The following is a 27,734-nucleotide window of genomic DNA, read 5'->3' on the forward strand; positions in this document are numbered from 1 at the left end:
TGGAGTGGAGATTGGATTCTTCTACGGGGTAGAGAATAAGGCCTGGTGGCCAAGAACTTCTGGCTGGCAGATTGTGACCTTTCTTTACTAAAGAGAGAGAGAGAGAGAGAGAGAGAGAGCGCATGCATGCACAGAATCTAGAAAGCACAAATCACTTAAAAAGCAAATATTGTTATCTGTAAAACAGTCAAAATAAGCCACATACATTCCTTGGCCTAACTTGTGCCATGTGGATGTGGAATTCCAGGGTTCTTACACATTCTGTTTAAAATACAACAGCAATGATTCATCTGCATATAGCTCAAGAGCAACTGCTTTGCTTGCAGAATGCCCCAAGATTAATCTCTGGCATCTAGAAGCATGGCTGGGAAAGATCCAAGTTTAAAACTTTGGGAAGCCACTGCCAGGCAGTGTAGACCGGGTATCTTTAACTTTTTCAGATACAGTACCAACTTATAACCTAAACACGAGTTTGCAGAGTTTTTTAAGTTAAACCTTTTACCATATATTTGCATAGTGGCAGTGCTGCTATTTCAAGCCACCTTGGATCAGGCTGCTACCTGATTTTTGTGTGTGTGTGTTTATGTTGTAAACCGCTCTGTGATCCTTAGATGAAGGGCTTTATGGAAATTTAGTAAATAAATGCCCAGTTGTATAGACACTACTGAGCTAGATAAATAAGTAGTCTAACTTAGCTTCCTATGTTCCAAAGATACACTTCATTTAGGGTGGAATCTACACACATATAAAAACTGATATTTTTTTTAAAACAGCATTTTAAAAAATGAATTGAGTTTTCCATAAGGCTCACAATCGCTATCTAGTGTCACATTGTATATTGCACTTAAAACACACTTATTTGCAGCTGTATAGCTGAGTCCTAGGACTGGATTTAGGCAGTACAGTGGTACCTCGGGTTAAGTACTTAATTCGGTCTGGAGGTCCGTACTTAACCTGAAACTGTTCTTAACCTGAAGCACCACTTTAGCTAATGGGGCCTCCTGCTGCCGCCGCACCGACGGAGCACGATTTCTGTTCTCATCCTGAAGCAAAGTTCTTAACCTGAAGCACTATTTCTGGGTTAGCGGAGTCTGTAACCTGAAGCATATGTAACCTGAAGCATATGTAACCCGAGGTACCACTGTACATTTTTGGTGAAGTACTGAGCGTGCCATTGTCATTGCGTTCACTTTTTAAAGGAAGCATTATTAAATATAAAGCTACTGCCATGCTGAAAAGCCCACCCAACTTCCGATACTCACACAAGCTCATAGCAACAGTAGCATCCCTCCCCCCACCCCATAAACTGTCACAAACAAGGCTTCTATGCACAAAAATTAAGTGTGGTGCTCTGTGAAAGTGGAAAACCACTCTAGAATATGCGTGTTCTTATACTGCTGCAGTCCCGTGCACTTTTACACAGGAGTTATGAAACACAAAGGGACTTGCTTCGGAACAGACAATCACAGGATCGTGCTGCTTCGTGTTTAGTTTTACTCCAGTGCCAAGAGGGTGGGTTCAAACATTTGTTTATTTTAGTTTAAGTATAAGACTTTTAGACTGCTTTTCACTAGGAGTCCCCAAAAGCAGTTTCCAGTAATAAGAAAAATATGAATTGAAACCAAGAGCAGTTTAAAATCAGATCATGCAGTATAAGCAGTGCAAAACAGGGTTAATCAAAAGAGAGGCTAGAGAATTCTTCCAAAAGAATTGGGAGAACAGGTAGCTCTTGACTAGACTATGGAAGGACCTCCACACATCTAGGCAGGGGCAGCGGGGGTGGGATGCAAATTCAGGATGCAATCATGTGGAGGCAAGGGAAATGTGTTCCACCTCTGCTCTGCTACAAGAAATGGGAGTACGTAATGGATTCTACCTGTTATTATACTGATTCATAGGTTACTTCCACTTCCAAGATGTAGTGATGGTCAAACGGAGTCATGTCACGAAGGCATACAAAATAACTGGGACGGCTTTTTTCATTTGGTTCTCTAAGCAGGGCTTTCTGCATATTATAAAAGATGAAGGTAAGTTGATGGCAGGAAGTAAGAGTAATGTCACACTTCACTTTTGAATTTCTCCTTTGGGGAGAGGAATACATTTTAAAAGGTCAAGCTTTTTTTAAAAAAATTAAACTATAAACCTTATTGATTAATTTCAAGGAGATAATATTAGAATCATAGAATTGTAGCGTTGGAAGGATCCTGAGGGTCATCTGGTCCAACCCGTGGGCGTAGTCAGGGGGGCAGCTGCCCCTCCCCGGATCAAGTAAAACAATAGAAATACTTAACTAACTGACCAATCACATCAGTTCTGCCCCCCAGAAGTCCTGCCCCCCTAACAAAAATCCTGCCTATGCCCATGGTCCAACCCGCTCCAATGCAGGAAGCTCAACATATGGTTCCCCATCCAATTTGAAACCATACCTGCTTAAGATTTTTGCAAATGCTCTAGTAGTTTTATTACTACACCACTAGGATGGTTATCCAGTGGCGTAGCGTGGGGGGGCGGGGGGGCGGCTGCACCGGGCGCAACATCTGGGGGTTAGGGTTAGGGGGCGCAAATTACTTGCCTTGCCCCGGGTGCTGACAACCCACGCTACGCCACTGTGGTTATCAACACCCTTCTGCACCCTTTCCTGAAAATCATCTATAAATTAAGGCTGTTCTCAAGTTAGGAGAATATAAATTTCAGTCTTAGGCACACAACCACTCTTCCTCAGATGACCTGTGCAGATCAGTATTGCCCCTTCCCTATTTATCAAATAATCCATCTGATGACATGGGAGGGGCAATTTGTTCCCTTGCCTTCATAGGGCTGAACTCCACGGAGAGGTTTAAATCTCTAGGCTGAGTCCATCTCCACTATGGTAATTGTAATACAAATCGCCTTCTCCTCACTCATCAGATTGATTGATGGGGAGGAGGGGGGTAATTTACATCATCAGGGTGTTGGACTGTGCCTACTTTTTTGCGTCTGTCACTAACAAAATTGGTGGGGTTTAGGGGGATCTTAAAAAAAAGAAGTGAGTGATGGGGCTGATCAGCAGCTGGGCTTCTGGTTAGCCATCACGGCAGCTGAAGGAATTTGGTAAATATGGTGCATATGATTTTTACAAGGAATTTCACACAGAAGTGACTGGGGTAGCAGCATTGCAGAGGAATGTGCCCAGATTTTATCAGTTAGGCCACTTATCTGCTTATTGCAACCTTCTGAGAAGAGAGAGGATGTCCATTATGGAAAAGCATAAAGGGGATATCTGCCAGTCAGTTGGTCAGATTTTTTTTTGATTTTTTTGTAATAAAGGGGGTGTCCTTCACATTGTCTAAAACAATAACATTCTTGGGTTTAATGTTAGTAGTGTCCTGCTAACATTACCTAGGTTGATAGCTATCTGACCCTAGGCTATAGACTGCCACCTATCAGACGCCCTACTATGATGAATGTTTAACATAATTCAATTTGCACACTAGATACGTCTTATCATAAAGCTTCAGTCCATCCCCAAAGGTTCAGCCCAAAGCTGCAAATTCCTGCTGATAACATTTCTATAGAAAGCTTCTTTGGGGACCTAAGACTGCTGGGACAAACAAAGATAAGTCATGTGTTACTCATGGTCACAGAACTAAAGGCATTTCATTGTACAGCAGGTATAATTGTGGAGAAAGACACATTCAGTTTCAATTTTTTGCATATGATGTATGGGAGATTTGAAGGATACTTGTTAGAAAGGAGACAGTAAGACTTCCACCTGCCCTATTAGCCTTGCCAGCTCTCCCAAACTCTGCATCTAAGAAGTAACTTCCCTTCCAATTGATTTAACACTGTAGTATTATAAACTGGGATAGGAGAGATAAAGATATCTCAAGTACCTCAACCGGTATTATAGCCTTGAGCTGCAGTTGCTGTTTGTGCCATCTGCAACAACCCTACTAGTACCAGGTCTGCTATTTGGACTGCAAGAGAGCAGTAACATGGGAGTCAGCAGTCATTCTAAATCCACAGCATCTGTAAACACCTGGAATCTGGATGTCCTGGTGCCAATAAATTAATCACAGGAAAATAGATTGGGAGTTGATGCAAATTTCTCAGATCAGAAGTCCAGCCTTTGGAAAGATATTTGAAAGTTCCAATGATTGTTTTGAACTAATGTTTTGAACTAGATATATATTCTGATAGGAGATGGGTGAAATATTTCATGCCACATATTTGCACACCTTACTTCTAGATCGGGGTGGAGGGCCTGTGACCCTCCTTCAGTATTGAACTACAGTTCCTATCATCCCCAGTAATTGGTCATGCTGGCAAGTGTGATAGAATCTAAGAATATCTGGAGGACCACCTTGCCCCTGTCTTGCATCCTCTGAGGCTTGGGTGTGGAGGGATTCCATTCATGAGATTGTCTACTAACAAGTTGTGTTTAAATGCCCTATTCAACAAAGCAATTTCATCTATAAACATCCAGCGGGAGTCTCTCAGTCCAAAGAAGCATCATACTAATTGAGAAGGAAATGTTCACTGTGGCAAAAGTCTACAGGAAGGGGGGCGGGGAGGAGAGCAGGTATAATGCTCACTATTTATGTAAAATTAGGTTTCCAACATGTGTTTCAAGCTGGTCGTCTTCAGGGTCCATATAATTACACATCATTAATAAAATTAATTACACCTCACCACTATATTTTGTGAACAAACTATATGTATATATATATATATATAGAAACACAAAAACAAACAAACAATGGATAATGTTAAAATGATAGTACTGAATGTAGGGTTGATTACAGTGCAATTCTATAATATCTGCCAAGAAGGAAGCCCCACTGAGTTCAGCAGGGACTCCTCTCAGGTAAGTGGATACGGGAACACATATTTAGCGCCTTTAAATGGGAAGATAGCACATTGCTCTTGAATGTCTTCAGATAGCCATCTCCAATTATATGTGACTACAAGTGGTTAAGTTGAAAACAAAACAGTGCAGGGAAATGAGTCATCCAAGAAACCTCCCCCACCCAGTTGTGAGTTTCTGTATACAGTACAAATAAAGTATATGGCATCACACATAGGGGATGTATTCTGGCCTCCCATGGAGAGCAATGCAGATGAACTCAATAAAAAAAGGCCTTGTTATATGTCTTCACGGAAGGGGAGAGTCTTTCTAATTACCCAGGTGTTGTTGTTATTGCGGAGCTTTGCAATGTACGATCTGCTGCCTGGGCAAGGGAGCAAAAGTTGGATTTTTTGGAGGCGTTCCCTCTCTCTCTATATAATTTTCAAATGTTCCTCTCCACTTTTCACACATTTGCGCCATAGCGGAATAGTTGTAACTATCATTCTATTCAGTTTCTGCCAACTATCCCAACTGTATATCCCTGACACAGTGAGACTGCCACCTTGGACACACTTATCTGAGAGTAGCTCCTATTGGAATTATTTTGATTTTATGAGTAAACCTTGATAGAATGAGGTTTCTCATGGCTGCATGTAGTTTCATCATTTTTTCTTTTTTTATATAGTTTTTAAAATTGTTTGATTATAGGAAACAATTAATATTCCAAAATAGCATATACAGTACAACATGAACACAACTAAACAGTATAGCTGCATATAACAATTCCTCATAACCTAAAATTCAAGGTGCAGTTAAGGAGAAAGATCTCTGTTATATTTTTGCATTTAGGCAATACAGTACAGGGGACTACCCTGTAAAACTTATTATGTCCCAACTCCTGACTGCTGTTATACTTTCACCACTTTTTATTCACTTTTATTGATTTTTATTGTATTGTTGGGGACTCTAAAGCGGGAGTGAGGAACATGTGGCCCGCCAAATGTGGAGGTTTCATTTGACTTAGAACAATACCATTATCATCCTAGTCAAAGGATGAGGAACCTGTGGTCCTCCAGATGTTGTTGGACTCCACTTTCAATCAACCCTATCCAGCATGGTCAGGGATTATGGGATTATGGGAGCTGTAGTTCAGCTACATCAGGAGGGCCTCAGGTTCTCTACCCCTGTCCTAGTCAGTAGGCTGCTTTTCAGTAGATCTTCAGTAGATATAGGGTTAGGTTTTTCCCTGTTAAGAAGACAATTAGATAATCTTGCCACCTTTTCCCTGGCAGAGAACTTCTGCTTTTTCAGTGCTGCACCACAGGAAGAAATTCAACAGTTGAAGCCTCCACTATTTCCCTCCATGGTAGGAAAAGCAACTCATTGCATTGCCCAACAACATTGTGAGAATGAGAGGTAGGCTCCCTCTTCACTACCAAAAACAAACTATCCTTTCCCTCCAAGGCTTCCCATTGCTGCTAATCACTTCATCACTGCAGGGCTGTGAAAAGCCCAGATTGCAACTAGATTAATTTACCAAAAACAGTTAACATTTTTATCAGAGGAGTCAGCTACATTCCACTGAAAGTGTCTGACTGATGTTGAACAGTCTATGAAATGCAACCAGGACTGATGGGTTTCCAATGAAATCTGACACTCTGCAAAACTTACCTTGCTTCAGGCTATGAAGAATGTCGGCATTATTGCTAGTCTTCTCAGTTTATTACTGTTTATATTTCGCCTTTCTTCTGCAATGGAAATCTAGGCAGCATACATGGTGTTTCCTGGTGGTCAACCATCCAGGTACTGATGAGACCCGAACATGCTGAGCTTCCTTGAATTCCTGGGTTCAGATTCTTACACAGCACTGGAGAATCATAGAATTGTAGAGTTGGAAGGGACCCTGAGGATCATCTTGTCCAACCCCCTGCAATGCAGGAATATTCAGTTGAACATGTGGCCCTTCTGATGCTGGGTACCACAATGGCCTCGGTGGATGTGCCTGATGGGAAATGGAGTCCAGCAACATATTGAGGGTCATAAGTTCTCAACCCTTGATGTAGACTGAAACTGAGTACTAAGATAGATGATCCAATGGGTCTGGATTTATCTACAGAAACTTCCTAGACATCTAATTTAGAAGTCTTAAGTCTTCATAAAGATATATTATCAGAATGCGACTGCAGCTATGAATTTCTGACACAATTTACTATTCAAGTACTTAGTGATTAGGTAATTGTTTTTGGCAAAATGCAATGGACGAACACAAACAGAGCATAAAGATTAGATAGATAAGGATTTCAGACTTTTAAAACGATTTTTTTTGGGGGGGGAAGGTGCTAAATAATGACTTTTATGCGAAAACCCTCTTCAGGTTCGCCAGCCATGTTCCCATCAAGCTCTTTATTATAAACAGGCCCTTTCCCGGGCTCTCTGGAAGGAGAGCTATCTTCCCAGGATGTTAATGATTAAGAGAGTGACTCCAGCCAGAGTTTTGTCTTCCCTGCAGGAATACATTCACTCTGTGAAAGCTCTGGGCTCATTAAGAGGTATTTTGCATTCATTACATTCTCACTAGCCCACTGTTTTAATCCTCTGGTTGCAAATGTTTGTTTGCAGCTTTGCCAGACTGGCTCCAGGTTTCCCTTTCACATGATCTTGGGTGATGATAAGTTCCTTCTATTGCTTGCTAATAAACTTGGAGTCAAGGGGAAATTGTCTTTCAGAGGGAAGGAGCCCTGGGCCTGCCCTGTCCATGTGGCTTATGCTGCAATATGGAACTGGCTACCAAAACATCTGGTGGAATGTTTCAGTGATGCCTTGTTTCATAGGCAAGGAATTTTACACTCTATGTATGTGTATATGTATGTTTTCATATTTATATCTCACCTTTCCTCCAAGAAGGTCAAGGTGGTATACATAGTTCCCCTCCTTCCCATTTTACCTCACAACAATCCTGTGAGGTAGGTTAAACTGAGAGATACTGACTGGCCCAAGGTCACCCAGTAAACTTCATGGCTGGTTTCATATTATGAGAAGTGGTGTCTTCTGTTTCACAAAAGTTGTACTTTTTTTTTTGCAGAGAGATTCCTTGAGAACAAGTTTAATTGCAGATACTTAAACCACTTTTTCTGGAGTTATTTAATGAAGTTTGGTTATGTTATTCCAGAGTAAATTGTTTTAGGAGTTCAGCCAAGTGGTACTAGTCCTGGGTTTATATCCCAGCTGTCATTAGCTCAGTTAGTGATCTTGGAAAAATAAGTACCGGTATCATTTTTTCATCCATAAAGTGGGAATTAAAGTCATCTGCCTCACAGAGTGATTAAGAAAATAAACAGGTGAGTGAAATATTAATTGTTTTTTGAAATCAAATGAATATTGCCCTAACTATAGGATGGGCATTGCGTCTCATACAAATCATGTTTGATGGAAACTTAAGAACAGAGGTGAACTTTATCATAGTTATACTGGCATAGGGAGCCAAAAACAGGATTTATCCTGCAAAATACTCAGAAAAGCAGATTGTCGCTAAGCTTTTCACTAAATAGTCTTTCAGGAGTTAGATCCACTAAACAAAGGAACACTTGCTTCTGAGCAAACATGCATAGGCTTCCACTCTAAAATGAATTTCCCCCCCAATGCCAAATGATGCTCCCACTCACAGCTTTCCATAGACCCAGAAGGCAGTGTTCTGTGGCAGCTGGAAAGCTAATCTATTGCATGATGAGCTTAATAAATACTTTCCTTTTGCATATGCTAGAGAAAAGTCCATTGACAATTCCTAGTCACTTCTGCTTTAGATGTTTGTATGCAAGGGAAGATTCCCTGAAATTGCCAGGGTCTCTATTCTGCTTGTCCAAAGTCAAGTTATAAAGAACGGATGGGCTTTTGTGCAAAAAAGTACAATCACCAGCTTTTATTTTCTGGAAGGAACCTGTTGCCTTAAGCTACTGCATGCTGAGGAGAAACTAATTGGGTAAAAGCAGGATTGCCAAAGTGCCTGGTCAAAGCTGGTACTGATACTTTTGAATGTTCTAAGCCTTAGAATCTGCTGCTGCTTGTTTTTGGGTATTTTTTTTTTTTTAAATCCTAGCTGAAACCTCAAGTCTATGGCCAAATCCACAGCACATTAACTGTGGGATGGCTCCTGCAATGGCTATTGGGACTTCATTGGAGTCATCAAGCATTGTAGCCATTTTCCCCCCAGAGAGAGAAAAAATAAAAATAATATAATACAATAGATCCTGATTTTGGGGGAATGGCAGAAGAGATGGTGGTGAGAGACCTTGGCTAAGGAAGGGGAGGTGTTTGTTTGTTTTAAAAGAGAAAGCAAGTGCACTTCAGCTAAAGTCAAAAGCCCCCTTAATTGAATTAAAAGTTCTCTATTGTTAGGCAAGTTTGCCCTTCTTCAGAATCACTACAGAGATTCAGATGGCAACTGCCTCCTGGCCTTTTGAAGTGCACCATCAGGCGGTTCCTTTGCTATCTTTTCAACCATTGGATCAGAAGCTCTTTTATCATTGGGCAGCAAATAGACGCCCTTCAGGAGCTCAGCTTATAAATAACTTAGGATTTTGGTTGCTGTAACTTTCTTTATTCTGGATTATCTCTCATTTGGCATAGAAAAAAAGGATCTTAGCTGTGTGTCCTCCTCCCCGCTCCTATCTAGAAAAAGCCTATGTTGTCTGGGGGGGAAAGCTTTTGGATCTGCTAGTGGAATACAGAGTCACCATGAAGAGGGGCACCTTTGCCATCCTTACTGTTATTGGAATTTACGGAGAGATCTTCAGGATATCAGCATGGTAGGAGTTCAAGCCTCACTGCTACTCGGTGGTTGCCACCCACTTCAAAAAGGATGGCCTTAAAATTCTGTTCAATGAGGTGTTTTATTGTTGTTTTTCTCTCTTTCCCTCCTTCAGGTCCGTGAACAACTTTTTGATGTCAGGAACCCAGGTAATTTCCACCCACCCCTTTTCAGTATTGTGAGTTTAAATAGCTTTCAACCTAGTCTGCTTGAATGAAGTACCCACATCTGCTGATACAAAGCTACAATTCCTGGTGCAGAATGGAGGGGAACTGGATAGAAACTGGCTGTTTCAAGGATGTTTGGGGGGGCGGTTGAGAGAGAAAAAATAAACACCTCATGTCACCCCTTTTTTGATCTGTTAAAGGCATATTTGACATATTCGTCCAGTGTGGCTGCTGGTGCCCTACGTGGAATTGAAGAATGTAAGTACCAGTTTGCCTGGGAGCGTTGGAATTGTCCTGAGAGCACCCTACAACTCTCCACTCACAATAAGCTGAGAAGTGGTAAGTGGATTTCTGCATGTCCTTTCCTATAGACAGGTCTGTCTGGGTTCTGTGGTGGGCAACTTCTAATGAGGAAATGTGGGCTTCTTGGCAATGTCAGGCTTTGATCCTGGAATGTGTGAAGAAATGAACAAACGAAAATGCTTTTGGAACACATTCAGAGTTGGTTTTTTTTTAATGAATAAGTTATCATTTATTGCATCTCGTCCCACCCTTCTTCTAAGGAGCTAAGGCTGGGGCACAAAGTTCTTTTGCACTCCTTTTACCTTTCACAACAACAACAACCTTGTGAGGTAGGTAAGGCTGAAAGTGAGCAACTTGCCAAAGGTCACCTAGTGAGATTCGTGGCTGAGTGGAAATTGGAAGCAAAGTTTCTTCAGCTCTTGCCTCACAGTCCACCAACCTGGCTCTCATTTCCATCACCACTGAAGAACAGGGAAAGTGCTTCCAGATCAGGGGGTACTTTTTCCCCGAGAGACCTCTCCCCCTTAAAAAATAACATTGGATTTACCCAAGAACATATCTATTTATTTTAAAGCTACAATCTCTCTTCCTATTTATCTTGTTTGAAAAAAAATGTCAAACTATCTTACAAAATGCAAATGGAAGGAATCCACCTCCAGAATAAGAAGAGCTAAACAAACAAAACAAAAACTGCTGTGTTTTTAGAGAATTTCTGATATTTTATTATTTATTGTTATTTCATTTTATAATACTGTTTTAAGGCCCATGCGTTTGCCGTCCTGGACTTCTTTGGGGGGGGGGGAATGTAAATTCAATAATACATTAAATGGATGGGTGCAATTCTGTGCCAGTCTACTCAGAAGTACATCCCATTGAATTCAATGAGATGTACTCCAAGATAAGAAGGTATAGGATTGAAGCTTCAACAGTAATACAAGAATAAGTGAACTGCTGTGAGTACCAAATGCTCCAGAGGTACCCTTAGTTTTTATAAGAAATAGAGTATATGGTGTTTCAGCTCCAGCTTTCTGAAAATAATTATCAGCTGAAGTGCCTAGTACTGTATCTTCATATTTAGGTGGCTACATTTTTGTTTAAGAATGGTTTTATTGTTTTTAGTTTGAGTCTGTATCTTTGGTATTTTATCGTATTCCACACTGCTTCTGTAGCTTTTAACTATAAAGCGGTATATAAACCTGCAAAATAAATAAATATTAGCAGCAGCTTTATTTCCCAAGAGCTTTTAGAACAGTACCTTCTCTGTACTTTCACCAAACAGGCATGCCAACTCTGTATGATATGACTCTAAAGCAAGATAGTTTACCAGCCCAATAGTTGGGATATAAAAGTTGTGATCATAGACTTTTTTGTTTCTGTGTTAAATGATTGTATATATTCCATAATGCTCTGATGCTAGTGATACACAGACCATGCTTAGTGCAGAAAAATAAAACCTGACCTAATGCTTAGTTCCAAGTATTATATATCAATGCTCATGTTATAGTGGATTTATAAAAGGGGTCTAGAGACCAGGAAAGAGTAGAAGAAGAAATGTAGGGGACAATTTTGACCTTTTCTTTTCTTTTCTTTTCTTTTCTTTTCTTTTCTTTTCTTTTCTTTTCTCCTGATGCTGACTGGTCCTTCTTTCAGCTACCAGGGAGACGTCTTTTGTTCATGCCATTAGCTCAGCTGGCGTAATGTACACTCTTACCAGGAACTGCAGCATGGGAGAATTTGAAAACTGTGGCTGCGATAACTCAAGAAAGGGACATGCAGGTGAGACCTCATCTTGGTGGGCATAATTCTGGTATGAGTTCATTATGTATTGCTTTGCTTTTCACACTTCTAGGTGGCAGAATCTCCATCTCCACGCTTTGTGCCAGCTGTTTTTGGTTGCTAAGTCTGGCTTCCCACTAGCATGAAAGATGCAATTCAAACTAAATTATAATTAAATTATATTTCTTAGCCCCTACTTTCATTCCGGTCCAAACCTGGCTACTACCCCTTTCCCTGTTTCTTCTGTGATACCTCCATGTGCTCAAACCCATTTCTGCTGGAAGATTCATACCAGAACAGTTTGCAAATTATGTTATTTTTGTCCCCCCAGGTGGAAAAGGATGGGTTTGGGGAGGCTGCAGTGACAATGTAGAATTTGGTGAAAGAATCGCCAAAAAATTTGTGGATGCTTTGGAGACAGCGCATGATACCAGAGCTTCAATGAATTTGCACAATAATGAGGCAGGGAGACTGGTAAGTGAGAAAATATGTAGTCTTCATTTGAAAAATACTTCTTTTAGAATGTGTAAATGGCCAAAGAGAAGAGTGACCTGAGAGTCGCCCCTTCAGGCTGTCCTTTTCTGAATAAGCTGACTGACTCACTGATTTCATGGACTGACTGGAAATAAGGGTTGCTCAACATTAAATGCAGGCAGAGTCACCTTATCAGGCCCTCAGGGTGAATTCCTGATTAATTTTACCTGCTTCTTATTTTCTGAAATAGAGATGGGGCATACCTAATTGTTTTAAGCAGGATGGAGAAACTACCACTTCAGTGGGTTACTTTAAAACCAAAACAAAAAAACCCTTACAATTGTATTCATTTGTATTTGGTTGCAACAAAACAAGAAAATAGCAGTAAAAATGTATTTATTTATTTATTTCATAAAATTTATAGACCGCTTGATTGTAAAAAAACACACACACCCTTAGAGCAGTTGACAAAAACTAGAGATAGTAAAATCAGGAAAAATGTACAACCCTACTTTAAAATATACCAAAGTTAAAATGCTAAAACAGATTAAAATCACCTCATTTTCTAAGCATCTCGATTGGTTTGTCTAAGTAGGAATGTTTTTAGCAAGCACCAAAAAGAGTACAGGTCTCAATAGGCAGGGAGTTCCACATTGTAGGTACTGCCACACCGAGCAGTCAAGTTCTTACAAATGTGGAAGGGGTATTATGTGGCGCCTGTAGTAGTACCAATTTGGCTGAAGCGGTCGAGGTATGGCATAGGTATGGTAAAGTGATTTCATAGGTAAACTGGTTCCAAGTTGTTAAGAGTTTTGTATACCAAGAGCAGTGGGTTTTTTTTCCTAAAAAATTTTTTAGGGGTAGTCTCATTCTGCACTAACAGCAGATTCCAGATTAAGCACGAGGGGAGCCCCACATAGAGTGCATTGCAGTAATGAAGTAGAATGCATTGAAGTAACCAATGCATGAACTATTGTGGCAAGGCTTTCCTGGTCCAAGAATGGCCATAGCTGTCGAACCAGCTGCAGTTGGTAAAAGGCACTTGTAGCCACAGAGGCTACCTGAGCCTCCAGCAACAGAGCTGGATACAGAAGCATCCTGAAACTGCTCCTTCAGGAGACAAGCAACCCCACCTTGGTTTGTGTTCTCAGACACAAAAAACAAAAATATACACTTTGCTTCTATCCATATGGCTACCAGACCCGTAATCAGCTGAGCAAAATTGTTGCCTGTTCTCTGTTAGGTGGATCAGTTTTCTGTTCTAGGCTCTCTGGTCGTGGTTCAACCTAGTGGCTTGAACAAGTCTCATCATGACTCCTCCTCACTCTGTTTCAAAACAAGGGAATGTTTTTACACAAGGGTGATCAGTTCTGTTTGATTAGTGTGATGCAACTGAAATTTGAAAGAAGCAAATTTCTGGTTTAATCTCTGTTTATATATAACATGACTTTAAACAGTTTGTTCTGTTAAGCACATTTTTGGATGCAATGAAGATTAACCTCTTAGGCAAAGGACTAGCATCCTATAAATTCCTAATAGAAACATGCCAGTCTTGAGTATCTTCTGGACTGAAAATTCAAGCTACAATTCTATGCCTACTGGGGAGCAAGCCCCACTGAACACAGAGGAATTATTTTTGAGTAACATGCATTGGATTGGATGGCATGCTGCTTCCATCTAAACAACTCCACATAATTAGGAAATTTAGCTTTTGGAAAACAAATACTGAATGAGAGTTGATAACTTTTAAGATGTAGGGAAGCTTCTGATAGCATTATTCCAAATATCGATCACCAAGGACCGGTGTTGGCATGCATCATGGTGAGCCCAACATGGTTATCACCGGTCACCAGCTTCCTTTATTAAGAAATAAATATTAAAAAGCTTTTAATGGCATGGTGCTAAACCCAGGGCTATAAATGGAAGCACATTTTGCTCAGGCTGCAGGTGCTATTAACTTAATTTCCCCAGAATTACTACTATATTGGGGTCTAGGGGCATTCTGGGTAAATTAAGCCCTGATGGGAAGGAAGACACTTGCTGTTTATCATGCACTTTATACCTGCCTAAATTCCCTCTCGTACACAACTTTTTAAAGTGTGAGCAGTGCTTTTTTTCTAGAAAAATAGGTACTGGTACTCACTATGAAGTTCTTAAAGTAAGTGCCACACTTTTTAATAACAAAAAAGAGGTTTTGATACTGCGTGTGGCGCTGTGGGTTAAACCACAGAGCCTAGGGCTTGCCGATCAGAAGGCTGGTGGTTCGAATCCCCGCCACGGGGTGAGCTCCCGTTGCTCGGTCCCTGCTCCTGCCAACCTAGCAGTTCGAAAGAACATCAAAGTGCAAGTAGATAAATAGGTACCGCTCCGGCGGGAAGGTAAACGGCGTTTCCGTGCGCTGCTCTGGTTTGCCAGAAGCAGCTTAGTCATGCTGGCCACATTATCTGGAAGCTGTACGCCGGCCCCCTCGGCCAATAAAGCGAGATGAGCGCCGCAACCCCAGAGTCTGTCACGACTGGACCTAATGGTCAGGGGTCCCTTTACCTTTACCTTTACCCTTGAGTACCCCAGGGAAAAAACCTGCACTGGGTCCTCTTTTGCTTGCAATAAGGTGTCCTCCAGATGCTTTTTGACTCCCCATCAGCCACAGCCAGGAATGATGGGAGCTAGAGTCCAGCAACATCCGAAGGGCACCTGTTGGCTTCTCCTACTAAGGGCAAATGAAAATGGCCACTATTACAGCTGCCTTGCCTGGTGCTTCTCTTCTCTGTGTCTCACTGAATGTTATGGCCCACATCCTCTCTCTGCCCCTTGCAATTTACATCAGTGTGGAACTGGGGGGTGGGCACAGAGGGCACATTTCTCAGGCTCATTCCAGACTTGGTGTTCTTATTTGTTCTCCTGTCTCTCACCCAAGGCTGTAAAAGCAACCATGAAGAAGGTTTGCAAATGTCACGGGGTCTCAGGGAGCTGCAGCATCCAAACCTGTTGGCTCCAGCTTTCAGATTTTCGAGAGACAGGAAATTACCTGAAGATCAAATACCGCCAGGCTCAGAAGCTGGAGACAGACAAGAAGAGAATGAGAGCGGCAAACAGTGCAGACAGTCGTGGAATCACACTCGAGACCTTCAGCACCCTGCTATCCGGTGAACTTGTCTACTTGGAGGACTCTTCTGACTACTGCGTCAAAAACATGAGCTTGGGCCTCCGTGGCACCGAAGGACGAGAATGCCTGCAAGGCGGTACAAACCTGTCCCAGTGGGAGAAGCGGAGCTGTAAAAGGCTCTGTTCAGAGTGTGGGTTGAAAACGGAGGCTAGGCAGACAGAAACAGTCACCAACTGCAACTGCAAGTTCATCTGGTGTTGCACCGTGAAATGTGAACAGTGCAAAGAAGTAGTCACCAAACATTACTGCTCCAGACAAGACAGCTCTTCCTCCAATAACACTCGGAGGCGAAACAAAGGACGCAAACCAGCAGCTGTCTAACTACTACCTATGACAGCCTTCCAGTGAACTGTTAAATGATCACATTTCAGGCATACAGTATTTTTTTACTTGGAGTATCCAGAAAAGCTTTATATATTTGGACCATGCTTATCCAAGTCTCTCTCCCCCCCCCTTTATTCTGGACACATCTTCAATTTGACCAATATTTGGAACAAAACTGGTACTCATTTAACGTATTTTTGCCGCTCCCCATCCCCCACAATAATATACTGCACGCCACTTCTGCTTCAGGTACCTATTTCCCTACTCTCACACAATTTAGAGCAATATTCTGCCCTATAAGGCATCCCAATATTATAAGGATCTGTGGTCCAGGCTGGAAACTGGGATTTTTGAGTGTTTTAACTTTTCTCTGGTCTGTAAGAGGGACAGGCTGTTGGAATAAGATAGCTACATATCCCATACCTTCCAGGAATCCACGCACATACGCAAAAAATAATAAAACTAGGAACCCCCAGAACCAGGCCCCCCAAGGAGAAAAGTGGCGCAAGGGCTCTGGCAGGGACCTAGAGCCCTTCCCCCACTTCCCAAAGCCCAGTGGGAGCTAAAGCCCGAGAGCCCTCACGCTGCCTTCCGAAAGCTGGGGATCACAGCTTTGCGTAGGTGGGGTGAGGGGAATATACAAATGGAAAGTGGGTTTCTGCTGCTCTCCATTTATTTATTTATTTATTTATCCCCCTCCCTCCCCAAACAAAGCTGTGATCGCGTAAGTTAAATAAGCGTAAGATGCAAGTTACCTGTATGCTCCTTAAGCTTAGATTGCATACTTCCAAGGTTTTCCAGTTTACTTCTAAAGCTTCATAGTTAGCTGTAAGTGCACTTGTAGTCACTTTATTGTCTGTTTCTGGTTGAAAAGCCTTCCTTTTTAGAAGTACCAAATGCAAAGGTATGAAGTTCAGATTTCAATATTGTCAAAGCTAAATTTGTAGAACAAATTTTCCCAGGTCCGGTTTACAAAGTCAGGGAAAATCATTTGCCATTATTATGGAAATGCCTGATTGTTCTCTTGTGTGCAGCTTGGTTCCCATTAATATTTTCTCATGTGGTTGCAGTAGCACAGCTGCTTGTGTGTATGGAAATCTGAACGTGTAAACTGTTGCACAGTGATTTTCACACCCACCATGTGACGAGATCATGACGGAATTATGTTATGTGGGATCTAAAGCAATAGGGACTTAATGGCCATTGTGTTTTCAACAAGGTAGGTTTTTGCGTGTGCATGTTATTGCATGTATACGATGTATGTATCTCACCCCTTCAGGCAACCCAGTTGCATGCAAATTCCACCAAAATAACACTTGATGGAGAAATATGGGTTGTCTGAATCCTTACAACATACACTATGTTTATTCTTGAATGTATCTAATGGAATTCACAGGAAAGTGTAAAGAAGCAGCTTCTTTGTAATGCTGCATGTGCATCAAATGTAGATATATATATATATATATTTAGAATGTGAAACATATGCACTTTTTGATGTGAGGAATTTAGAGTCCCTAGTTCTCCCTGAGCTGGAGGTGGGGGGAATACATGTCTGGGCTAAACACTTCACACTGCATGTGGTGCTGAGGCTCACATGGCAGAATATCTCTTCATACCAAAAACATTAATTTCATACAGAAAACTATCTCATAGAAAAAGGTTCACATGCAGACTTCGTTCAAAATACTAGTTTTCTGTATGCAAGCTGTATTTCTGTATGGAGAAGTGTTCAGTCAGAGGAGCTCTTACCCAGGGTCTGAAGTGGTATGGCAAAGATCCAGTTTTACCACCTCACTTGAAAATAAGCCATATTACCCCCCCCCCCCAGTTAGAATACACCTACTTTCCCCAACCACCACAAGGGTGGCTTCGTGGACAATATTATGCTTTACCTTCTATGCATTTTAAGTATACTTTTCACAAAGTCATTGCAGTGGATAACCAAGGAACTTTTAAATCCCTATTTCTAGACGAAATGGTGTGCTTTGGTGTCCTTTGCCACCTAAAATCACAATAAATTCAGCAGCTATCAATTTGGTGCTCTTTGGTAGCTGATCAACATGTCCTGTTTTGAAGTGATTGTTATAAGACAAGTGAAGCTGAGGCTTATTTTGCATATTATTTTGCAATAAACCCTTTTTTAAATAAACCGAATGTTTTCTTTTTGATTTTTTTTTTAAAGCTGCTTAAAGCTTACTTTTAAAGTCTCTGTGTGTACCATGTGGAGATAGCTATATACCTATGCACACACAATAATGCTACCTTAAAAAGAAGCGGGGGTGAAGAGGGTTGCTATGGCTTGGATAGCAGCCCACAAAATTAAGCCAGACAGTGACTCTCAACAGTCCCTTTTTCTTTAGGATATAAATTGGGCAGAATACTAGATTGCAAACATTGGCCCAGTAAAAGTAAATTTCCCTTGTCGCTTTAATTTGTCTATTGTCTAATGTTCTTCAAACAATGCCGGCTCCAATTGTGTTTGATGTGGTAAATATCAGGGCTTGTTGCAAAATTCTTTATTCTAAGGAACAAGATTAACCCTTTGAACTGGAGAGTATAAGTGAAAACTTGGAGGCAGTTGTGAATGTATCTGTGGGCTCCCTGCTGTTTGCTCCTATAAACAACCTGAAGACATGCATGCCTGGGAGGGCAAGAGGAGACACTGGCTTCAGCCAAATTGGCTTCTTGATTAAATGTGTATTCCAGATCTCTTCCTGGATTCAGCTGATTATTTTGGTGCCTCAAGAGGCTATTTCCCCCCACAAAGTTAGCCATTTGCCATCTTAGATATTTGATAGATGACCTGTGTCAAAGAACAGCTAACTTGGCTATTTCTCAATTCCTACTTTCCCCCTTGAGATGCCAGATATTTTAAAGTAGGTCTGACCACATGGCTCCAAAGGATAATAACTAATGGGTGCCTGATGCTGGACCAAAGATGGGCCTTTGGCCTGATCCAGCAGGCTCTACTTCTTTTCTGACAGCTGAACATGCTTTTCGACAATTTTGAGTTTAGCATTCTGTTGTCATTTCCATCAACCATCACCCTTGGTACACGCTAAGGGTTACAGATGTTGACATGGCTAATGCTTCAAGCTTCAGAGACTGTATGATAAAAAGTATGCTGGTTACTTCCAAATGGCTGCATGTCGTAATTGAACTATATTGTGAGAGGGATACAACCTGAGCCTGTAACCACATTATTCAAGTGGAGACAGGAGGGCCACTGTGGGAACAGGAATAGCCCCAGCATTACAACTTCTCTCCTGGGTTTGACTGGGAATATGTGTGTGTTACGCAACTGTGTTTCCTCTGGCGGTTATTATCCCAAAGTAATTTTAAAGACCAACAGATGGATAATTATCATAGAATATAGTTTAGGTTACATTACTCTTCAAGGTTAAACCAATGGTGAAACCTAAAATTTTCACCTTACTCATGTGAGCAGAGATGGGCAAACAGCAAATTAAAGGTTTATATTAATATCAGAGAAAGTGATTGCAGGAATATTTCCTCAGGATATCTGTGATATTTGCAAGTGATCATAGGGGACCATTGCCACTATTTGCTTAAGAAGGGCAGGCAAGCTGAATGTACCGTGGCAGCTGCCTCTTCTCTTATATCCCTAGCCATCTATATGGACCATTGGTTGGGGAAAACAGAAGTACACCTGATTAACAATCTACAATTTAACTAAAGAAACACCAGAAGATTAATTTCTGCTGTCAGCAAAGCATCCTGTTATATTCATTCTAGGTTTGTTCCTTGGTGCCAATGACACACTAATGATGGGTTGTTGCGTTGTTGTTTTTACCCGTCTTAGAGACAGAAGAATGTATTTATTTTTACACCATTCATTTCCTGCATTTCCACATGGGGTTAGCAGTTGTATGAAGTGAATATTATGGCTCCCAATGCAAAGGCTCTCCATCACTCAAGCTGACATCTCCTCTCTTGAGGAGAATAAGTGACCTTTTCATATGCAGCTTAACTAGCCGGTCACACCACAACTAAATTGGGAAAAGCCATGGGTCACATCAATTCCTGGAGGCCTTAAAAACAAAAGTGAGAGGCTCTTTTCAACTTGCAAAAAAACAAAACAAAACAAAGAAAAACCTCCCTTAACATTACAAAGTTAGAGGGTTGTAATTGCCATTTCTGATAGCCTCTTTTCCAGCATGAGCAGAGGCAGGTGCACAACACAAAATGGTGGCTAGGGGGTAATTATCAGCTGTGCAGGATTTTCAAAGCAGTCCAATAAAAGTTTGATGATGCCCAGAATTAAACTCAAATGAGGATGTGGATGAGGGTTGACCAGATAGCTGAACTTAAAAGAAAGCAATATAAGAGTGCCTTTCAGAGGCATTTGAAAATATGCAGTGAAAACAGATGATGGAGGAATGGGATTTGGGTGCATTAGTTCTAGCTTCTGGGTCAACTTCAAAGGCAGCCCTACATAGAATGGATTGCAGTAAGCCAATCTGAAGGTTACCAGCGTGTGGATAGCAGTGGTCAGGCTATCCCAGTCCAAGAAATGGCCATAGCTGTCATATAAGCCAAATCACTCCTAGCCACTGAGGGCACCTGGACTTTTAGTGAGAGAGATCTATCCAGGTAATTAACCACTTAGTGGGGCTTGGGAACCATCCCACTCCCAGAAGGCTTCTGTCCTGTCAGGATTCAGATTCAATTTGTTGGTTCTAATCTAATCTACCAATGAATCCAAGCACCAGGCCAGGGTTTGCACTGCCCCTTCCAGATCACTCGTTAAAGATAAACAGAGCTAGGTATCATCAACAAAAGGAAGACACGTTGCCCCAAGTCTCCCAATAACCACTCCTAATGATTCTGTATAGATGATAAATAGCACTGGGGACAGTAGTACCCCTTGGCTCCCCACAGCACAACTGCCTGGGGTCCGAACTATAATCACCCAATGTTATTCTCTGAAATGGACTCTGGACTGGACTGGAACTAATACAAAACAGTGGCTTGAGCAAGTTCAGGAGGATACCTTGGTCAAGGATATCAAAAGGTGCTGAGAGATCAAGTAAGAATAAGAGGGACACAGTCCTCCTGTCCTTCTCCTCATAAAAGTCATCCATCAGAGCAAGGAAGGTCAATTCCAGGTCCCTCCCTCCTCAAACACCTACTCCCAAGCACATGATGTAAGATATAATTTCTTAGTTCTTAGTTCTTTCTTACTTTTCATAGGTGTGTCTTGAAGGCAGAGGGGCAGGGTAATGTGAGGAAATGGGTGAACATGTCTTGCATGCTATTGGACAGTCTAGGCTTTGGACCAAACTTGCATCAAGTAAGCTCTGCTTCTATGCATCACCAGATAACATACAGGAGTTTTTCTACAGTTTGTTCAAGATTCTTTCCTGCTTAATTCAACAACATAAAGCACTTGAAATTTGCACTGCTGGCAAATGAATATGGGCCTATTTACAATGGACATAATACTCCAGGCCAGCAATATTTGAATTCGGATTTCAAACATGACAAAGTTTGGAAGGAACAAATCAGATTCAAGGTAAATCTCCCCTGCTGTTTTTTAAATGTGCAGCCATCAGCTGATGGGGTGTATGCTACCTTTCAGTGTACTTAATCAGGACCAAGAAAGAGACCAAGAGAGATACTGTAGCTTTATCTCATTATATCACCAGAGAACCATCACAAATCACTGTATAATTCCTTCTCTGACAGTTGGAAGCACTAAATTGTGCCTCTGTTATCCAGAACTCCCTAAACTTACAAATACAGGCCAGAAACTTTAAAGAGAAAGATAGTGTAAATCATTCTAGAGGAGGTCTACAAAAATCTTAAGACTTCCTGGCCTGTAATAGTAATAATAATAATAAAGGGTCACTTAACAATGAGGAATCTAGTTTACAGCATCCTTCTGGGAGAGATTGCCAAAGATAAGGGTGGTGGTGGTGGTTGTGGAATTTCCCTCAACTTTGGCAGCACTGACAAAGATTAAAATCAGGAGGTAAAATGTTTTTAAAATAGAGCAATAATCCAGAGAGAGAGTGTGTGTGAGCTGGGATAGATTCAGAAAATACAAAGTACTCCACCTGTTGATGTTGAGAGCTCTCTAATTTTCATTTCCCCTTTGCTCCCATAGAATCCTCTTTTAAGGGATAGCTCTCACTGAGGTAGTCAGTCTGTATCTGGGTAGGCTGTACCACTTCAGACTCACTGCCTGTAGGAAGCTCCCACATTCAAATTAGGAAAATCATCCATCCTTGCAAAGTGGAATGTCAAGAAGGGCTCTAGGTTAAATGAGTGCCTCACATGCTAGTTTTCTATCTAAAGCTTTATTCTGCATGAAGTACATTCAGGACACAGGCTTACCCCCTCAGTGAGAACTAGCCAGCCTTAAAGAGTGCAGAAAGCCCAGGCATTTCTGTTCCTTGTTTTTTTTTTAAAGACAATAGCCCTGTTCAGAAAGGGCGCAATTTTGATGGTGGTGGCCCCTTCTATAAACCCAGCAACCACATGCTTATGTGTTAACCATGGTTTACTTCTGCAGTGAGCAAATAGTCCAGTACAGTGGTACCTCTAGTTACAGACTCCGCTAACCCAGAAATAGTACCTCAGGTTAAGAAATTTGCTTCAGGATGAGAACAGGATGAGAGCAGCGGCAGCAGGAGGCCCCATTAGCTAAAGTGTTACCTCAGGTTAAGAACAGTTTCAGGTTAAGAACGGACCTCCAGAACAAATTAAGTTCTTAACCTGAGGTACCACTGTATTTGTAATTGTTCTTCTAACCCAGGCTTCCTCAACCTCAGCCCTCCAAATGTTTTGAGACTACAATTCCCATCATCCCTGACCACTGGTCCTGCTAGCTAGGGATCATGGGAGTTGTAGGTCAAAAAACATCTGGAGGGCCGAGGTCAAGGAAGCCTGTTCTAAGCTGTTACTGAGTCCAGTTTTCTTAGCAGTCTGTTAGCATTATTTGGAACACATTATGCAGACTTTATTTTCAACAGAGCTTGGTTGATACCCACACAGTGCAGAAAAAGGCTTCTCAGGATGGGCAATATGTTTCATTCAAATTAATTTCTTTATAAACAGCAGCAGCAGCAACAACAACAACCATAAATTACTTGAAAACTATCAGACTGATTCTAAATGTATGACCCTGAAGAGCTATCATTTTATATGTGCATAGTGCCATAGGAAATTAAATGAGAAGTTGCTTCCTCAGCCCTTTGCACTCCTTCAGATTTGAGATGATGGCACTATTCAAGGCAAGCAGTAAGGTGCCTGTTCACTATTTGCAACACAAAGCCATGCATGGTCAAAACTCTGTTGGCCATTTTCACATATTTACATAGAAAACCCTAGAGGAAAATATACCATGGGATACCCTAGTTTGGCATAACTCGTTAGGAAATGAATCAGCTTGCAATAACCTAACCAATTAGCAGGGTTACCAGACACAAATTAAAAAATATGATTCCATGGCCTTGCTCCTGTGTTTTTCACAACAACCTGACACACTGACATTTATCAGATTGCTTTGTCCACGGTTCCCTTTCCTCCGCAGGAGAGCAATGGCTGGCTGTTGTCTTATGAGTCTGGCAAATGGCCAACAGCATTTATTGCGCCAGAAGACAAGAGTGACATGCAGCAGGAACAATACAACTCTTACATGGGAACAACCCTTAAAGGTAAAGGGATCCCTGACCATTAGGTCCAGTCGTGGCCAACTCTGGGGTTGTTGCGCTCATCTCGCTTTATTGGTCGAGGGAGCCGGCGTACAGCTTCCGGGTCATGTAGCCAGCATGACTAAGCCGCTTCTGGCGAACCAGAGCAGTGCACGGAAACGCCGTTTACCTTCCTGCTGGAGCGGTACCTATTTATCTACTTGCACTTTGACGTGCTATCGCACTGCTAAGTTAGCAGGAGCAGGGACCGAGCAATGGGAGCTCACCCCGTCGCAGGGATTTGAACCGCCGACCTTCTTATTGGCAAGCCCTAGGCTCTGTGGTTTAACCCACAGTGCCACCCGCATCCCATGGGAACAACCCTTACATGCAAACAACTTTCAGAGTCATGGTAGTACAGCAAAAAAACAAGAGGTCCTGTAGCACCTTAAAGAGCAACACATTTACATTCCACTTGATTAGATGCATTTTATACTTGCAGGAGAGTACTGGTAAGTTGAACTGAAATTGGTGGACCTCACTTTCAAGTAAACAGGGACACAAAGGTAAGTGCCAAGGTCTGGGCACTTGACCTGGTTATGCAACTGTCCATTGGCACTGAGCTTGGAAAGGGCAGTTATAGGCAAGTATTAGAATCTGAATATAGTTATTATTCTATTTCGTACAGAATATAAAATGCTGTGTTTTTTTCTTTGCTATCTAAACATGTAATACATTTTATATTTAGGTAAAGGTAAAGGTACCCCTGCCCGTACGGGCCAGTCTTGACAGACTCTGGGGTTGTGCGCCCATCTCACTTAAGAGGCCAGGGGCCAGCGCTGTCCGGAGACACTTCCGGGTCACGTGGCCAGCGTGACAAAGCTGCATCTGGTGAGCCAGTGCAGCACACGGAAACGCCGTTTACCTTCCCGCTAGTAAGCGGTCCCTATTTATCTACTTGCACCTGGGGGTGCTTTCGAACTGCTAGGTTGGCAGGCGCTGGGACCGAGCAACGGGAGCGCACCCCGCCGCGGGGATTCGAACCACCGACCTTTCGATCGGCAAGCCCTAGGCGCTGAGGCTTTAACCCACAGCGCCACAAGACACTTAATCCAACAAGAGGACAGAAAATTGGCTGAGAAACAAAAAGAGCAAATATATTATCTGAAGAGCAAAAATATTATCTGATCTGATAACAAAACAAAACAAAACAAAACAAAACAAAACAAGTGAGAGCCAGAGCTTGATGGCAAATTGATTAGCGAAAATCTTATGCAAATTTTGAATTCTAGCCAAGTCCCGTCCTAGTCTTGATTTATTCCAATTCAGAATAAGGAACATCCATGTACATTCTTTGGGGATTCTGAAATTCTAGAACATGGCATTTTTAAAATAAAACACTAACACACAAAACATAGGATATCAGGGCACCTTAGAGAAAATGAATTGGTTTTTAACAGAATAGGCTGACCCTCAACATTTTTGCATAATGCAAGCCTACAAATTTGAAATAATTATCTGCCAAAATGTTCCTTCTTATAAGGATGTATATATAAGAATAGCCCTGGTATATGCAGGCCTTACCCATTTACATTTCAGTAGAAACTGATGGCATTTTCTCCATCATGCAAGGATTTTGGGTACTATAGTTGGCCTTATGTCCACGTAAGCACATAAACTGGCTCCAATCCTATGCATACTTGCCTGAAGGTATGCCCCAATGAACACAGCGTAGCTTATTTCTGTATAAGCGTGCACTGTACTGCATTAGTAAAATGCCAGCAGAAATCGTTCTACAGTTGCGCTTAGTTTTATTCGTGGCCATAGTGAAAGAGACATTGCAAAACTAGTTTTCAGGCAGGTGCTGTGAAGAGCAGAAATAGGCCTTCCACATTTTAGCAGCTCGGTTTGTGGCTATGGCTTTTCACAGTTCGTTTGCTAAATTAGGTATTATAAAAATAGCTGGTGTGATTGAGAGGATGTGTTAATCTCCGTGGCTTTACCATTTCCCTGTAATGACTGTTTTATGTTGGGTACATGGTAAAATGTTTTATGGTGCAGGCAGGCAGATTTATCCACATACATATGCTAAAGGTTCCTTGGAATGTTCTCACATAGAGAGCAAAGAGCCCTCGGCACAGAAACGAGATGCATTCAAAATATTGCTGTCATTTGTACTCCCAACACAAATGCCACCCAGCAAGAAGAAACTATTACAATCCATAAACCAATGTCAACTAGCCCAAATAAATGCAGCTTCTAGCTTCTGTTTATTTACTTATACAATTTATATTGCTCCTCCCTCCTTCCGTTAAGGACAGAATAGTAAACATATTGTGGCAAATAACTCTCTCCCCCCACAAAATGCATCACTAGAAATATATTTAAAATAAAACAAAAAGGAATGCACTATAGAATCATAGATTTGCAGAGTTGGAAGGGATTCTGAGGGTCATCTAGTCCAACCCCCTGCAATCTCAACTAGATTATCCATGACAGATGGCCATCCAACCTCTGCTTAAAAACCTCCAAGGAAGAAGATTCCATCACTTTTCGTGGGAGTCTGTTCCACTTTCAAGCAGCTCTTATTGCCAGAAAGTTTTTCCTAATGTTTAGTTGGAATCTCGTTTCTTGTAACTTGAATCCACCAGTAGTTTTCCTACCATTTTCTAATAGTCAACAACTGAATTCACTATATAGCAGATGCATCCTATTTCTATTCAGATTGATGGCGTTTTTGATGCTGACCTCAATGGGATGTGATTGACACTTTGCAGGAATGTTGCTTTTCTTTCATTGCTTCTGTGCTTACTCAAAACGCAAATGGTTTGGGTAATATCTTTGATTTGAGGAGTTTATAACTTACTCAAGCCAAACATTTATGTGACACAAGACATAATCTGAACTACATATGAAGTTCTACATATTTACTGAGAGTTCCACTGAGTACATTGGGGTTTTACGCCACATGTTTACAGGAGTACATCCTTAACAGTGCAATCTACTAAGAAGCAAGACCCACTGAATGTAATGGGATTACTTCCAGGTAAATGAAGACCAGATTACAGCCTTTTTTTTTCTGTGTCCAATGCAGTAACCCTTCATGAAATTACTACCCCGGGAGATCTTTTTTACACTGCCATTCTGCAAGGGGGAAATTCATGCCATAAAACTGGAGACATTTTCAACCCTTTAATGTTCTCATGATGAGAGGTATCATTCCCCCATTTGTCTGCAAGCTGTTCTTCCCGCCCACTTGCCATTAACTGCTGCCACAATGCTGAGAAGAGCAACAAGGGACTTCCCTCTGAGTTGATGGTAGTGTCACTCTATCATGAGCTAGCAGGGGGTAGTACCACAGCAATTTGGTCAGCAGCCATTCTCTAGGACGCAATACTTATCAATCATGTCTCTGATGTGTTTGGGACTCCAGGGGGCTGGATACTTTTCTGGTCAAGAGGCAGTTAACAGAGAGCTCAGAACACTGGAGGAAGCCACTCTACATATGCACATATACAGGCATGATTTGTAGTACTATGATCCTGTTTCAAGGGAAGAGGATTTCTCTTTCTGTTAACAGAACAGCAATTTCTGGGTTTCCCCTTTTCTCTGTACCCTTGCAGCTTATACCCAGAACAAACATAGTTGGTCTCGAAGCTGCTACTGGACATTATGTGAGGGTCTGGATGTTCTATGTATTTGAACTGACATTTGCAAATAAACAACATCAAAGTGCAAAAATGATTCAGTATGGTTTTCTAAAATATTCTCATGCTGTAGACACAATGCCAGGTGTGAAATGTTCAGACTAGTAGGAAGACACTTCAGCCCTCTTTGTAGCCAAAATCATCTCTACCTAGAGCTTATACTCCCCACTTCTCTAGGTCTGCCACCCATCAGTAGAATAAAGCAGTTTATATTCCTTGCTCTGGAACAGCAAGTTCAACAAAACCAAAGTCTTCTGAGTTTGGCTGTAGAGAGCATCAACTCTCCAAACCTTGGTTTGAAAAGCAGAAAGGTTGGTGTCCTTAATCTGCTCCTTTCATGTCAGCTACTTTACTCAATTAATTTATTACAATGCAATAGCCAATCTGCAATTCTAATCCTTAAAGGGGTGTGTGTCAAGATTAGCCAATTTAGGATCCTAATCTCTAAAGGGTGGCCAAGATTAATGACTACTGTACGGGAACTCAGGAGATAAGTGCTATTAAATGAGTCAATGGATTTAATTTTT

The 27,734-nt window shown here is 41.5% G+C and overlaps 1 protein-coding gene across 2 annotated transcripts; it reads left to right on the forward strand.

The window, feature by feature from the left end:
* Positions 1 to 1,989: 1,989 nt before the first annotated feature.
* Positions 1,990 to 18,549, forward strand: WNT8A (Wnt family member 8A). 2 transcript variants are annotated; one of them, XM_083728608.1, is made up of 6 exons: positions 1,990 to 2,027; positions 9,748 to 9,781; positions 10,000 to 10,138; positions 11,753 to 11,878; positions 12,210 to 12,352; positions 15,270 to 18,549. In XM_083728608.1, the coding sequence occupies exons 2-6, from the start codon at positions 9,767 to 9,769 to the stop codon at positions 15,837 to 15,839; spliced, it is 993 nt and encodes a 330-aa protein (XP_083584734.1). In that variant the 5' UTR covers positions 1,990 to 2,027; positions 9,748 to 9,766; the 3' UTR covers positions 15,840 to 18,549. The 2 variants fall into 2 exon arrangements, with proteins under 2 accessions (XP_083584734.1, XP_083584733.1); XM_083728607.1 differs by lacking the exon at positions 1,990 to 2,027 and adding an exon at positions 8,981 to 9,630.
* Positions 18,550 to 27,734: the final 9,185 nt, after the last annotated feature.

The sequence above is a fragment of the Podarcis gaigeae genome, assembly GCF_964106915.1.
Source record: "Podarcis gaigeae genome assembly, chromosome: 2".
Lineage (NCBI taxonomy): Eukaryota > Metazoa > Chordata > Lepidosauria > Squamata > Lacertidae > Podarcis > Podarcis gaigeae.